Below are 15341 nucleotides of genomic sequence, written 5' to 3'. Positions count from 1 at the left end.
TCTGTTCCTCTATAAACCAGGCTGTTCTAAATGTGTCTGTTCCTCTATAAACCAGGCTGTTCCTCTATAAACCAGTCTGTTCTAAATGTGTCTGTTCCTCTATAAAACCAGGCTGTTCTAAATGTGTCTGTTTCTCTATAAACCAGGCTGTTCTAAATGTGTCTGTTTCTCTATAAACCAGTCTGTTCTAAATGTGTCTGTTCCTCTATAAACCAGGCTGTTCCACTATAAACCAGGCTGTTCTAAATGTGTCTGTTCCTCTATAAACCAGGCTGTTCCTCTATAAACCAGTCTGTTCTAAATGTGTCTGTTTCTCTATAAACCAGGCTGTTCTAAATGTGTATGTTCCTCTATAAACCAGGCTGTTCTAAATGTGTCTGTTCCTCTATAAACCAGGCTGTTCCTCTATAAACCAGGCTGTTCCTCTATAAACCAGGCTGTTCCTCTATAAATCAGGCTGTTCTAAATGTGTCTGTTCCTCTATAAACCAGGCTGTTCTAAATGTGTCTGTTCCCCTATAAACCAGGCTGTTCCTCTATAAACCAGTCTGTTCTAAATGTGTCTGTTCCTCTATAAACCAGTCTGTTCTAAATGTGTCTGTTCCTCTATAAACCAGTCTGTTCTAAATGTGTCTGTTCCTCTATAAACCAGTCTGTTCTAAATGTGTCTGTTCCTCTATAAACCAGTCTGTTCTAAATGTGTCTGTTCCTCTATAAACCAGGCTGTTCTAAATGTGTCTGTTCCTCTATAAACCAGGCTGTTCTAAATGTGTCTGTTCCTCTATAAACCAGGCTGTTCTAAATGTGTCTGTTCCTCTATAAACCAGTCTGTTCTAAATGTGTCTGTTCCCCTATAAACCAGGCTGTTCTAAATGTGTCTGTTCCTCTATAAACCAGGCTGTTCTAAATGTGTCTGTTCCACTATAAACCAGGCTGTTCCTCTATAAACCAGGCTGTTCTAAATGTGTCTGTTCCTCTATAAACCAGGCTGTTCTAAATGTGTCTGTTCCTCTATAAACCAGGCTGTTCTAAATGTGTCTGTTCCTCTATAAACCAGGCTGTTCCTCTATAAACCAGGCTGTTCCTCTATAAATCAGGCTGTTCTAAATGTGTCTGTTCCACTATAAACCAGGCTGTTCTAAATGTGTCTGTTCCACTATAAACCAGGCTGTTCTAAATGTGTCTGTTCCTCTATAAACCAGGCTGTTCTAAATGTGTCTGTTCCTCTATAAACCAGGCTGTTCCTCTATAAACCAGGCTGTTCCTCTATAAATCAGGCTGTTCTAAATGTGTCTGTTCCTCTATAAACCAGGCTGTTCTAAATGTGTCTGTTCCCCTATAAACCAGGCTGTTCCTCTATAAACCAGGCTGTTCTAAATGTGTCTGTTCCTCTATAAACCAGTCTGTTCTAAATGTGTCTGTTCCTCTATAAACCAGTCTGTTCTAAATGTGTCTGTTCCTCTATAAACCAGTCTGTTCTAAATGTGTCTGTTCCTCTATAAACCAGTCTGTTCTAAATGTGTCTGTTCCTCTATAAACCAGGCTGTTCTAAATGTGTCTGTTCCTCTATAAACCAGGCTGTTCTAAATGTGTCTGATCCTCTATAAACCAGGCTGTTCTAAATGTGTCTGTTCCTCTATAAACCAGTCTGTTCTAAATGTGTCTGTTCCCCTATAAACCAGGCTGTTCTAAATGTGTCTGTTCCACTATAAACCAGGCTGTTCTAAATGTGTCTGTTCCTCTATAAACCAGGCTGTTCTAAATGTGTCTGTTCCTCTATAAACCAGGCTGTTCTAAATGTGTCTGTTCCTCTATAAACCAGGCTGTTCTAAATGTGTCTGATCCTCTATAAACCAGGCTGTTCTAAATGTGTCTGTTCCTCTATAAACCAGGCTGTTCTAAATGTGTCTGATCCACTATAAACCAGGCTGTTCCTCTATAAACCAGGCTGTTCCTCTATAAACCAGTCTGTTCTAAATGTGTCTGTTCCTCTATAAAACCAGGCTGTTCTAAATGTGTCTGTTTCTCTATAAACCAGGCTGTTCTAAATGTGTCTGTTTCTCTATAAACCAGTCTGTTCTAAATGTGTCTGTTCCTCTATAAACCAGGCTGTTCCACTATAAACCAGGCTGTTCTAAATGTGTCTGTTCCTCTATAAACCAGGCTGTTCCTCTATAAACCAGGCTGTTCCTCTATAAATCAGGCTGTTCTAAATGTGTCTGTTCCACTATAAACCAGGCTGTTCTAAATGTGTCTGTTCCACTATAAACCAGGCTGTTCTAAATGTGTCTGTTCCTCTATAAACCAGGCTGTTCTAAATGTGTCTGTTCCTCTATAAACCAGGCTGTTCCTCTATAAACCAGGCTGTTCCTCTATAAATCAGGCTGTTCTAAATGTGTCTGTTCCTCTATAAACCAGGCTGTTCTAAATGTGTCTGTTCCCCTATAAACCAGGCTGTTCCTCTATAAACCAGGCTGTTCTAAATGTGTCTGTTCCTCTATAAACCAGTCTGTTCTAAATGTGTCTGTTCCTCTATAAACCAGTCTGTTCTAAATGTGTCTGTTCCTCTATAAACCAGTCTGTTCTAAATGTGTCTGTTCCTCTATAAACCAGTCTGTTCTAAATGTGTCTGTTCCTCTATAAACCAGGCTGTTCTAAATGTGTCTGTTCCTCTATAAACCAGTCTGTTCTAAATGTGTCTGTTCCCCTATAAACCAGGCTGTTCTAAATGTGTCTGTTCCTCTATAAACCAGGCTGTTCTAAATGTGTCTGTTCCACTATAAACCAGGCTGTTCCTCTATAAACCAGGCTGTTCTAAATGTGTCTGTTCCTCTATAAACCAGGCTGTTCTAAATGTGTCTGTTCCTCTATAAACCAGGCTGTTCTAAATGTGTCTGTTCCTCTATAAACCAGGCTGTTCTAAATGTGTCTGATCCTCTATAAACCAGGCTGTTCTAAATGTGTCTGTTCCTCTATAAACCAGGCTGTTCTAAATGTGTCTGTTCCTCTATAAACCAGGCTGTTCTAAATGTGTCTGTTCCTCTATAAACCAGGCTGTTCTAAATGTGTCTGTTCCTCTATAAACCAGGCTGTTCTAAATGTGTCTGTTCCTCTATAAACCAGTCTGTTCTAAATGTGTCTGTTCCACTATAAACCAGGCTGTTCCTCTATAAACCAGGCTGTTCTAAATGTGTCTGTTCCTCTATAAACCAGGCTGTTCTAAATGTGTCTGTTCCTCTATAAACCAGGCTGTTCTAAATGTGTCTGTTCCTCTATAAACCAGGCTGTTCTAAATGAGCTAGAGATTCATCGCAGGCCGGGGTGGAGAGAGCTGTGTGTGTGTGTGTGTGGGGATATGTGTGTGTGTGTGTGTGAGGATATGTGGGTGTGATTAAGGATGGTGTGTGAAGATGTGAGAGAGTGTGTGTGTGTGTGTGTTATCGCACGTATGCGTGTGTGTTATCGCACGTATGCGTCCATGGAGGAAGACCGGGAGAAGAAGGTACTCACGGGGTCCATAGAGTGGGGAAGGCTTCTCGTTCCTCCTGGCTGTACTCATTCAGTCTGCGAGGGATCTCTCTGGGCTGAGGCAGCTCCTCTGTCAGGTTCAGAAGGATGTCCTCAGGAAGATCCTGCCATACAATTACATACAACATAGTCATGGATCTGTATGGCACCTAGGCTCTAGCCAGGGACAGGAACACAGTCTTAGGTTTGTAGGTGTCTTCACTTTTCAGAGAGGGAAATCACACCTGGGTTAGAGAGAGGTGCAAGTCAAGGGAAAAGAAGACTTTTGTATTTATATACCGTATAATTGCAGAGAAGCTAGAGTCAGACTAGACTTGTCTAAATACTTTACCACAATGGAAACAAGTCAGACTTGTGTTAATTGGAAACAAGTCAGACTTGTGTTAATTGGAAACAAGTCAGACTTGTGTTAATTGGAAACAAGTCAGACTTGTGTTAATTGGAAACAAGTCAGACTTGTGTTATCGCTGATATTTCTATGTCTGTTCTGCTTGTTCTTGGCTGAATATGTCATCATTTAAAATGATTCAACAAATTCAATCAATCAAATCAACATGTCAGACATATTCAGTCCACAACAGGGGAATAAAGAGCAGTTATTTTATCTTCAGGGAAGAGGTGTCGTGTGTGGCGTCATTCTTTTTAATAAAAATTGTAATTTCATTTTCACACATATTATATGTCAAAGTCTTAAAAGACAAGTCTTACATCTTCAGGGAAGAGGTGTAGCCGTTGCATCATGGTCCTTCTGGAGAGGTTCCTAGGCAGCATCCCGTACACTGCCAGCTTCACTATCTGGAGGACGAAGAGGAAGAAGAGTCAATCACTGAACTCTGGATCCATCGCTTGGATAGGCTACTCAGATTCAGTCCCTAATGGCACCCTAGCGCACTATTTAGGGAATCCTAGCGCACTATATAGGGAATCCTAGCGCACTATATAGGGTATCCTAGCGCACTATATAGGGAATCCTAGCGCACTATATAGGGTATCCTAGCGCACTATATAGGTTATCCTAGCGCACTATATAGGGAATAGAGTGCCATTTAGGACACTACAACAGACAGACATTTAATGTAAGACAGTTGGATCCGGGTTGTCATGGTTACAGCTCTGGAGAAGAGCAAGGTCGAGGTCCATCATTGAACCATCTTTAATATGTCTCCAGTGGTGACCAGTGGAGATCGTGTTAGGTCCAGACAGGTATACTACTAAGCACGATCAATGAGTTGTTAGCCAGCTAACTTCCCTAAGTTGTTTTTAGAAAGATATGCTTGAAAATGGGCATGGTCTAATTTACCCGACAACCAAAAACACATATCTAAGTTTAGCTTTCTTAATGAAACAGAAAAACAATAGATATTTCTGGCTGGCTAAATAATTGATTCTTCTTTGTACTATACCCCTCAGGTCTGTTCTCTATGACCCTGTCCAAAAACATCTGAGAGAATGAGCTTAAGCAATATGGTAATATCTCCACCTTACCCTCTCTCGATAGTAAAGAGTCTCCCCTGTAGACAACTTTATAGACCCCTGTAATATTCTCCTAACATTTTAACAGGCTGGTTCTATTCCTAGTATCCCTCCCTCACTCTGTGGTGTGAAACATATTCAGTGTTTCTTGGAGCGATGTGTCACGATCGCCAACTGGTAGCAAATCATTTAGGTCATATGGGGGAAAAAATTGTGTTATCCTTGAACTAATACCCTGAATGCTCAGCTCAGGGGAGGCAGGCAGCCTAGTGGTTAGAGCGTTGGGCCAGTAACCGAAAGGTTGCTGGATCGAATCCCTGAGCTGACAAGGTAAAAACCTTGGCAGTTAACCCACTGTTCCCCGGTAGGCCGTCATTGTAAATAAGAATTTGTTCTTAACTGACTTGCCTAGTTAAATAAAGGTTACATAAAAAGTCCCTCCCTCCTCCCAGCTGCCCCTCCCTCCTGCCCCTCCTCTGTCCCTCCCTCCTCCCGGCTGCCCCTCCTCTGTCCCTCCCTCCTCCCAGCTGCCCCATCTCTGTCCCTCCCTCCTTCCGTTGGCAAACCGACCATCAAAATAACATGTTATTCCTACATAACCGTCCACCACTCAAATCCATGCTCTGCAAGAATACCAAGTGAGGGGAAGAAAAATCCAAATGTCACAAAGAAGTGAAAATCTCTTAATATTTGACTTTCTCTCATCTACCATTTCCAGATTAATCCCTTCATACATATCTATCCCCTGTGAAAATTAATCCCATTCCTGTTAAATGACGACCGTGGTGTGTGGAAGACGGATGTGTGTTGTATAGGGACACCATCCGTCACCACGGCTACAGAAGGTGGATGTCACCCCAACGTGATCATTACCCACAATTACCTCTGATAGATTCTCCCCCCGCTGGAATAACTCAGCTAGAGACATGCATCCATCTCATTAATGGAGGTGTAATGTGCTAGAGAAACCCGAGGAGGGCTGGAGACGGAAGGGGGGAGAGAGAGGAGGGGAAGGGAGATGCAACTGGCCAGGGCTGGGGAGGAGCGCTGAGGAGACGGATGAGGACAGTTAGAGCGAGGTGGGCTGGGGGAGAGAGGAGGTTTGGAGAGGGCTAGGGGGGCGATGAGTGTTGAGAGGCTGCAGGCCAGAGCTGGGAGGCCTGGGGACAGGCAGGCAGTCGGCCAGGTCTTGGAGCTCTGCCCTGCCCATTCAGCTATACAGTATGGAACTGGGGTAGGATAACATGTGGCTGTTCTGTTCTCTGGGCTGGGGTAGGATAACATGTGGCTGTTCGGTTCTCTGGGCTGGGGTAGGATAACATGTGGCTGTTCTGGGGTAGGATAACATGTGGCTGTTCTGTTCTCTGTTCTGGGGTAGGATAACATGTGGCTGTTCGGTTCTCTGGGCTGGGGTAGGATAACATGTGGCTGTTCGGTTCTCTGTTCTGGGGTAGGATAACATGTGGCTGTTCGGTTCTCTGTTCTGGGGTAGGATAACATGTGGCTGTTCGGTTCTCTGGGCTGGGGTAGGATAACATGTGGTTGTTCTGGGGTAGGATAACATGTAGCTGTTCGGTTCTCTGGGCTGGGGTAGGATAACATGTGGTTGTCCTGGGGTAGGATAACATGTGGCTGTTCTGGGGTAGGATAACATGTGGCTGTTCGGTTCTCTGGGCTGGGGTAGGATAACATGTGGCTGTCCTGGGGTAGGATAACATGTGGCTGTTCTGGGGTAGGATAACATGTGGCTGTTCTGGGGTAGGATAACATGTGGCTGTTCGGTTCTCTGGGCTGGGGTAGGATAACATGTAGCTGTTCTGGGGTAGGATAACATGTGGCTGTTCGGTTCTCTGGGCTGGGGTAGGATAACATGTGGCTGTTCGGTTCTCTGGGCTGGGGTAGGATAACATGTAGCTGTTCTGGGGTAGGATAACATGTGGCTGTTCTGGGGTAGGATAACATGTGGCTGTTCGGTTCTCTGTTCTGGGGTAGGATAACATGTGGCTGTTCTGGGGTAGGATAACATGTAGCTGTTCTGGGGTAGGATAACATGTGGCTGTTCGGTTCTCTGTTCTGGGGTAGGATAACATGTGGCTGTTCTGGGGTAGGATAACATGTGGCTGTTCTGGGGTAGGATAACATGTGGCTGTTCGGTTCTCTGGGCTGGGGTAGGATAACATGTGGCTGTTCTGGGGTAGGATAACATGTGGCTGTTCTGGGGTAGGATAACATGTGGCTGTTCTGGGGTAGGATAACATGTGGTTGTTCTGGGGTAGGAGAACATGTGGCTGTTCTGGGTTAGGATACATGTGGCTGTTCGGTTCTCTGTTCTGGGGTAGGATAACATGTGGCTGTTCGGTTCTCTGTTCTGGGGTAGGATAACATGTGACTGTTCTGTTCTCTGGGCTTGGGTAGGATAACATGTGGTTGTTCTGGGGTAGGATAACATGTGGTTGTTCTGGGGTAGGAGAACATGTGGCTGTTCTGGGGTAGGATAACATGTGGCTGTTCTGTTCTCTGTTCTGGGGTAGGATAACATGTGGCTGTTTGGTTCTCTGTTCTGGGGTAGGATAACATGTGGCTGTTCTGTACTCTGTTCTGGGGTAGGATAACATGTGGCTGTTCGGTTCTCTGGGCTGGGGTAGGATAACATGTGGCTGTTCGGTTCTCTGGGCTGGGGTAGGATAACATGTGGCTGTTCTGTTCTCTGGGCTGGGGTAGGATAACATGTGGTTGTTCTGGGGTAGGATAACATGTGGCTGTTCTGTTCTCTGTTCTGGGGTAGGATAACATGTGGCTGTTCGGTTCTCTGGGCTGGGGTAGGATAACATGTGGCTGTTCTGTTCTCTGGGCTGGGGTAGGATAACATGTGGCTGTTCGGTTCTCTGTTCTGGGGTAGGATAACATGTGGCTGTTCTGGGGTAGGATAACATGTAGCTGTTCTGTTCTCTGTTCTGGGGTAGGATAACATGTGGCTGTTCGGTTCTCTGTTCTGGGGTAGGATAACATGTGGCTGTTCGGTTCTCTGTTCTGGGGTAGGATAACATGTGGCTGTTCTGTTCTCTGGGCTGGGGTAGGATAACATGTGGTTGTTCTGGGGTAGGATAACATGTGGCTGTTCTGTTCTCTGTTCTGGGGTAGGATAACATGTGGCTGTTCGGTTCTCTGGGCTGGGGTAGGATAACATGTGGTTATTCTGGGGTAGGATAACATGTGGCTGTTCTGGGGTAGGATAACATGTGGCTGTTCGGTTCTCTGTTCTGGGGTAGGATAACATGTGGCTGTTCTGGGGTAGGATAACATGTGGCTGTTCTGGGGTAGGATAACATGTGGCTGTTCGGTTTTCTGGGCTGGGGTAGGATAACATGTGGCTGTTTGGTTCTCTGGGCTGGGGTAGGATAACATGTGGCTGTTCTGTTCTCTGTTCTGGGGTAGGATAACATGTGGCTGTTCTGTTCTCTGTTCTGGGGTAGGATAACATGTGGTTGTTCTGGGGTAGGAGAACATGTAGCTGTTCTGTTCTCTGTTCTGGGGTAGGATAACATGTGGCTGTTCTGGGGTAGGATAACATGTAGCTGTTCTGTTCTCTGTTCTGGGGTAGGATAACATGTAGCTGTTCTGTTCTCTGTTCTGGGGTAGGATAACATGTGGTTGTTCTGGGGTAGGAGAACATGTAGCTGTTCTGTTCTCTGTTCTGGGGTAGGATAACATGTGGCTGTTCGGTTCTCTGGGCTGGGGTAGGATAACATGTGGTTATTCTGGGGTAGGATAACATGTGGCTGTTCGGTTCTCTGGGCTGGGGTAGGATAACATGTGGTTGTTCTGGGGTAGGATAACATGTAGCTGTTCTGGGGTAGGATAACATGTGGCTGTTCGGTTCTCTGTTCTGGGGTAGGATAACATGTGGCTGTTCGGTTCTCTGTTCTGGGGTAGGATAACATGTGGCTGTTCGGTTCTCTGTTCTGGGGTAGGATAACATGTGGCTGTCCTGGGGTAGGATAACATGTGGCTGTCCTGGGGTAGGATAACATGTGGCTGTTCTGGGGTAGGATAACATGTGGCTGTTCTGGGGTAGGATAACATGTGGCTGTTCGGTTCTCTGTTCTGGGGTAGGATAACATGTGGCTGTTCTGGGGTAGGATAACATGTGGCTGTTCTGGGGTAGGATAACATGTGGCTGTTCGGTTCTCTGTTCTGGGGTAGGATAACATGTGGCTGTTCTGGGGTAGGATAACATGTGGCTGTTCGGTTCTCTGTTCTGGGGTAGGATAACATGTGGCTGTTCTGGGGTAGGATAACATGTGGCTGTTCTGGGGTAGGATAACACGTGGCTTTCCTGGGGTAGGATAACATGTGGCTGTTCTGGGGTAGGATAACATGTGGCTGTTCTGGGGTAGGATAACATGTGGCTGTTCTGGGGTAGGATAACATGTGGCTGTTCTGGGGTAGGATAACATGTGGCTGTTCTGGGGTAGGATAACATGTGGCTGTTCTGGGGTAGGATAACATGTGGCTGTTCTGGGGTAGGATAACATGTGGCTGTTCGGTTCTCTGTTCTGGGGTAGGATAACATGTGGCTGTTCTGGGGTAGGATAACATGTGGCTGGTCTGGGGTAGGATAACACGTGGCTGTCCTGGGGTAGGATAACATGTGGCTGTTCTGGGGTAGGATAACATGTGGCTGTCCTGGGGTAGGATAACATGTGGCTGTTCTGGGGTAGGATAACATGTGGCTGTTCTGGGGTAGGATAACATGTGGCTGTTCGGTTCTCTGGGCTGGGGTAGGATAACATGTAGCTGTTCTGGGGTAGGATAACATGTAGCTGTTCTGTTCTCTGGGCTGGGGTAGGATAACATGTGGCTGTTCTGTACTCTGTTCTGGGGTAGGATAACATGTGGCTGTTCTGGGGTAGGATAACATGTGGCTGTTCTGGGGTAGGATAACATGTGGCTGTTCTGGGGTAGGATAACATGTGGCTGTTCTGGGGTAGGATAACATGTGGCTGTTCTGGGGTAGGATAACATGTGGCTGTTCGGTTCTCTGGGATGGGGTAGGATAACATGTAGCTGTTCTGTTCTCTGTTCTGGGGTAGGATAACATGTGGCTGTTCTGGGGTAGGATAACATGTGGCTGTTTGGTTCTCTGGGCTGGGGTAGGATAACATGTGGCTGTTCTGTACTCTGTTCTGGGGTAGGATAACATGTGGCTGTTCTGGGGTAGGATAACATGTGGCTGTTCTGGGGTAGGATAACATGTGGCTGTTCTGGGGTAGGATAACATGTGGCTGTTCTGGGGTAGGATAACATGTGGCTGTTCTGGGGTAGGATAACATGTGGCTGTTCGGTTCTCTGGGCTGGGGTAGGATAACATGTGGTTATTCTGGGGTAGGATAACATGTAGCTGTTCTGGGGTAGGATAACATGTGGCTGTTCGGTTCTCTGGGCTGGGGTAGGATAACATGTGGTTGTTCTGGGGTAGGATAACATGTAGCTGTTCTGGGGTAGGATAACATGTGGCTGTTCGGTTCTCTGTTCTGGGGTAGGATAACATGTGGCTGTTCTGGGGTAGGATAACATGTGGCTGTTCGGTTCTCTGTTCTGGGGTAGGATAACATGTGGCTGGTCTGGGGTAGGATAACATGTGGCTGTTCGGTTCTCTGTTCTGGGGTAGGATAACATGTAGCTGTTCTGGGGTAGGATAACATGTGGCTGTCCTGGGGTAGGATAACATGTGGCTGTTCTGGGGTAGGATAACATGTAGCTGTTCTGGGGTAGGATAACATGTGGCTGTTCGGTTCTCTGGGCTGGGGTAGGATAACATGTGGTTGTTCTGGGGTAGGATAACATGTAGCTGTTCTGGGGTAGGATAACATGTGGCTGTTCGGTTCTCTGTTCTGGGGTAGGATAACATGTGGCTGTTCTGGGGTAGGATAACATGTGGCTGTTCGGTTCTCTGTTCTGGGGTAGGATAACATGTGGCTGGTCTGGGGTAGGATAACATGTGGCTGTTCGGTTCTCTGTTCTGGGGTAGGATAACATGTAGCTGTTCTGGGGTAGGATAACATGTGGCTGTCCTGGGGTAGGATAACATGTGGCTGTTCTGGGGTAGGATAACATGTGGCTGTTCTGGGGTAGGATAACATGTGGCTGTTCTGGGGTAGGATAACATGTGGCTGTTCTGGGGTAGGATAACATGTGGCTGTTCTGGGGTAGGATAACATGTGGCTGTTCTGGGGTAGGATAACATGTGGCTGTTCTGGGGTAGGATAACATGTGGCTGTTCGGTTCTCTGTTCTGGGGTAGGATAACATGTGGCTGTTCTGGGGTAGGATAACATGTGGCTGTTCTGGGGTAGGATAACACGTGGCTGTCCTGGGGTAGGATAACATGTGGCTGTTCTGGGGTAGGATAACATGTGGCTGTCCTGGGGTAGGATAACATGTGGCTGTCCTGGGGTAGGATAACATGTGGCTGTTCTGGGGTAGGATAACATGTGGCTGTTCTGGGGTAGGATAACATGTGGCTGTTCGGTTCTCTGTTCTGGGGTAGGATAACATGTGGCTGTTCGGTTCTCTGTTCTGGGGTAGGATAACATGTAGCTGTTCTGGGGTAGGATAACATGTGGCTGTTCGGTTCTCTGTTCTGGGGTAGGATAACATGTGGCTGTTCGGTTCTCTGTTTTGGGGTAGGATAACATGTGGCTGTTCGGTTCTCTGGGCTGGGGTAGGATAACATGTGGCTGTTCTGGGGTAGGATAACATGTGGCTGTTCGGTTCTCTGGGCTGGGGTAGGATAACATGTAGCTGTTCTGGGGTAGGATAACATGTGGCTGTTCGGTTCTCTGGGCTGGGGTAGGATAACATGTGGCTGTTCGGTTCTCTGGGCTGGGGTAGGATAACATGTGGCTGTTCTGGGGTAGGATAACATGTGGCTGTTCTGGGGTAGGATAACATGTGGCTGTTCTGGGGTAGGATAACATGTGGCTGTTCTGGGGTAGGATAACATGTGGCTGTTCGGTTCTCTGTTCTGGGGTAGGATAACATGTTGCGTGGCTGTTCTGTTCTCCCTTCCTTCTACACCATCACTGAGAGGGATGACCTTCACACACTATCCCTCATGTTTAAACGTTGGGAGGTAGACTTAGGGAAAGGAAACATGTATCACTTAAATTAAAAAGGAAGGTGTAAATAAAAGCTAGGTTTATTGTAATGTGGAGGGAGGGTCACTGCACTGCTAGGAACTAGATGAGTCACTACAATCGGAAAAGGGAGGATTAATGTATAAGTGGGATTAGCTATAGGTACATTTAATTAATGTATATGTGGGCTTAGCTATAGGTACATTTAATTAATGTATATGTGGGCTTAGCTACAGGTACATTTAATTAATGTATATGTGGGCTTAGCTACAGGTACATTTAAGTAATGTATATGTGGGCTTAGCTATAGGTACATTTAATTAATGTATATGTGGGCTTAGCTACAGGTACATTTAATTAATGTATATGTGGGCTTAGCTATAGGTACATTTAATTAATGTATATGTGGGCTTAGCTACAGGTACATTTAATTAATGTATATGTGGGCTTAGCTACAGGTACATTTAATTAATGTATACGTGGGCTTAGCTATAGGTACATTTAATTAATTTTTTTTCCGGGCTTAGCTACAGGTACATTTTATTAATATATATGTGGGCTTAACTATAGGTACATTTAATTAATATATATGCGGGCTTAGCTATAGGTACATTTAATTAATATATATGTGGGCTTAGCTATAGGTACATTTAATTAATGTATATGTGGGCTTAGCTATAGGTACATTTAATTAATATATGTCGGTTTAGCTACAGGTACATTTAATTAATGTATAAGTGGGATTAGCTATAGGTACATTTAGAAAATGTATATGTGGGCTTAGCTACAGGTACATTTAATTCATGTATATGTGGGCTTAGCTACAGGTACATTTAATGGATATATATGTGGGTTTAGCTACAGGTACATTTAATGAATATATATGTGGGCTTAGCTACAGGTACATTTAATGAATATATATGTGGGCTTAGCTACAGGTACATTTAATAATGCATATATATGTGGGCTTAGCTACAGGTACATCCAATGAATATATATGTGGGCTTAGCTACAGGTACATCCAATGAATATATATGTGGGCTTAGCTACAGGTACATCCAATGAATATATATGTGGGCTTAGCTACAGGTACATTTAATGAATATATATGCGGGCTTAGCTACAGGTACATTTAATGAATATATATGCGGGCTTAGCTACAGGTACATTTAATGAATATATATGTGGGCTACAGGTACATTTAATGAATATATATGTGGGCTACAGGTACATTTAATGAATATATATGTGGGCTACAGGTACATTTAATGAATATATATGTGGGCTACAGCTACAGGTACATTTGATGAATATATATGTGGGCTACAGCTACAGGTACATTTAATGAATATATATGTGGGCTACAGGTACATTTAATGAATATATGTGGGCTACAGCTACAGGTACATTTAATGAATATATATGTGGGCTTGGCTACATGTACATTTAATGAATATATATGTGGGCTACAGGTACATTTAGTGAATATATATGTGGGCTACAGCTACAGGTACATTTAATGAATATATATGTGGGCTACAGCTACAGGTACATTTAATGAATATATATGTGGGCTTAGCTACAGGTACATTTAATGAATATATGTGGGCTACAGGTACATTTAATGAATATATATATGTGGGCTACAGCTACAGGTACATTTAATTAATGTATACGTGGGCTTAGCTATAGGTACATTTAATTAATTTTTTTTCCGGGCTTAGCTACAGGTACATTTTATTAATATATATGTGGGCTTAACTATAGGTACATTTAATTAATATATATGCGGGCTTAGCTATAGGTACATTTAATTAATATATATGTGGGCTTAGCTATAGGTACATTTAATTAATGTATATGTGGGCTTAGCTATAGGTACATTTAATTAATATATGTCGGTTTAGCTACAGGTACATTTAATTAATGTATAAGTGGGATTAGCTATAGGTACATTTAGAAAATGTATATGTGGGCTTAGCTACAGGTACATTTAATTCATGTATATGTGGGCTTAGCTACAGGTACATTTAATGGATATATATGTGGGTTTAGCTACAGGTACATTTAATGAATATATATGTGGGCTTAGCTACAGGTACATTTAATGAATATATATGTGGGCTTAGCTACAGGTACATTTAATAATGCATATATATGTGGGCTTAGCTACAGGTACATCCAATGAATATATATGTGGGCTTAGCTACAGGTACATCCAATGAATATATATGTGGGCTTAGCTACAGGTACATCCAATGAATATATATGTGGGCTTAGCTACAGGTACATCCAATGAATATATATGTGGGCTTAGCTACAGGTACATTTAATGAATATATATGCGGGCTTAGCTACAGGTACATTTAATGAATATATATGCGGGCTTAGCTACAGGTACATTTAATGAATATATATGTGGGCTACAGGTACATTTAATGAATATATATGTGGGCTACAGGTACATTTAATGAATATATATGTGGGCTACAGGTACATTTAATGAATATATATGTGGGCTACAGCTACAGGTACATTTGATGAATATATATGTGGGCTACAGCTACAGGTACATTTAATGAATATATATGTGGGCTACAGGTACATTTAATGAATATATGTGGGCTACAGCTACAGGTACATTTAATGAATATATATGTGGGCTTGGCTACATGTACATTTAATGAATATATATGTGGGCTACAGGTACATTTAGTGAATATATATGTGGGCTACAGCTACAGGTACATTTAATGAATATATATGTGGGCTACAGCTACAGGTACATTTAATGAATATATATGTGGGCTTAGCTACAGGTACATTTAATGAATATATGTGGGCTACAGGTACATTTAATGAATATATATATGTGGGCTACAGCTACAGGTACATTTAATGAATATATATGTGGGCTACAGCTACAGGTACATTTAATGAATATATATGTGGGCTACAGGTACATTTAATGAATATATATGTGGGCTACAGGTACATTTAATGAATATATATGTGGGCTACAGGTACATTTAATGAATATATATGTGGGCTACAGGTACATTTAATGAATATATATGTGGGCTACAGGTACATTTAATGAATATATATGTGGGCTACAGCTACAGGTACATTTGATGAATATATATGTGGGCTACAGCTACAGGTACATTTAATGAATATATATGTGGGCTACAGGTACATTT

General features: G+C 43.6%; 1 protein-coding gene across 2 annotated transcripts in view; it reads right to left on the bottom strand.

Annotated features, from left to right (window-relative positions):
• The window catches only part of mrpl13 (mitochondrial ribosomal protein L13), a 36407-nt gene that overhangs the window by 12711 nt on the left and 8355 nt on the right, over positions 1–15341 (bottom strand). The window contains exons 5-6 of one of the 2 annotated variants that reach the window (XM_038995204.1): positions 4236–4322; positions 3510–3631 (exon numbers count right to left, since the gene is read on the bottom strand). In XM_038995204.1, coding sequence (XP_038851132.1) covers positions 3510–3631; positions 4236–4322 — 209 coding nt within the window. Of the gene's footprint in view, positions 1–3505; positions 3632–4235; positions 4323–15341 lie in introns of those variants that run through there. The other variant, XM_038995205.1, reaches the window with a different exon arrangement.

Source organism: Salvelinus namaycush, chromosome 5 (genome assembly GCF_016432855.1).
Source record: "Salvelinus namaycush isolate Seneca chromosome 5, SaNama_1.0, whole genome shotgun sequence".
Taxonomy (NCBI): domain Eukaryota; kingdom Metazoa; phylum Chordata; class Actinopteri; order Salmoniformes; family Salmonidae; genus Salvelinus; species Salvelinus namaycush.
This window is presented reverse-complemented; position numbering and strand designations above follow the sequence as displayed.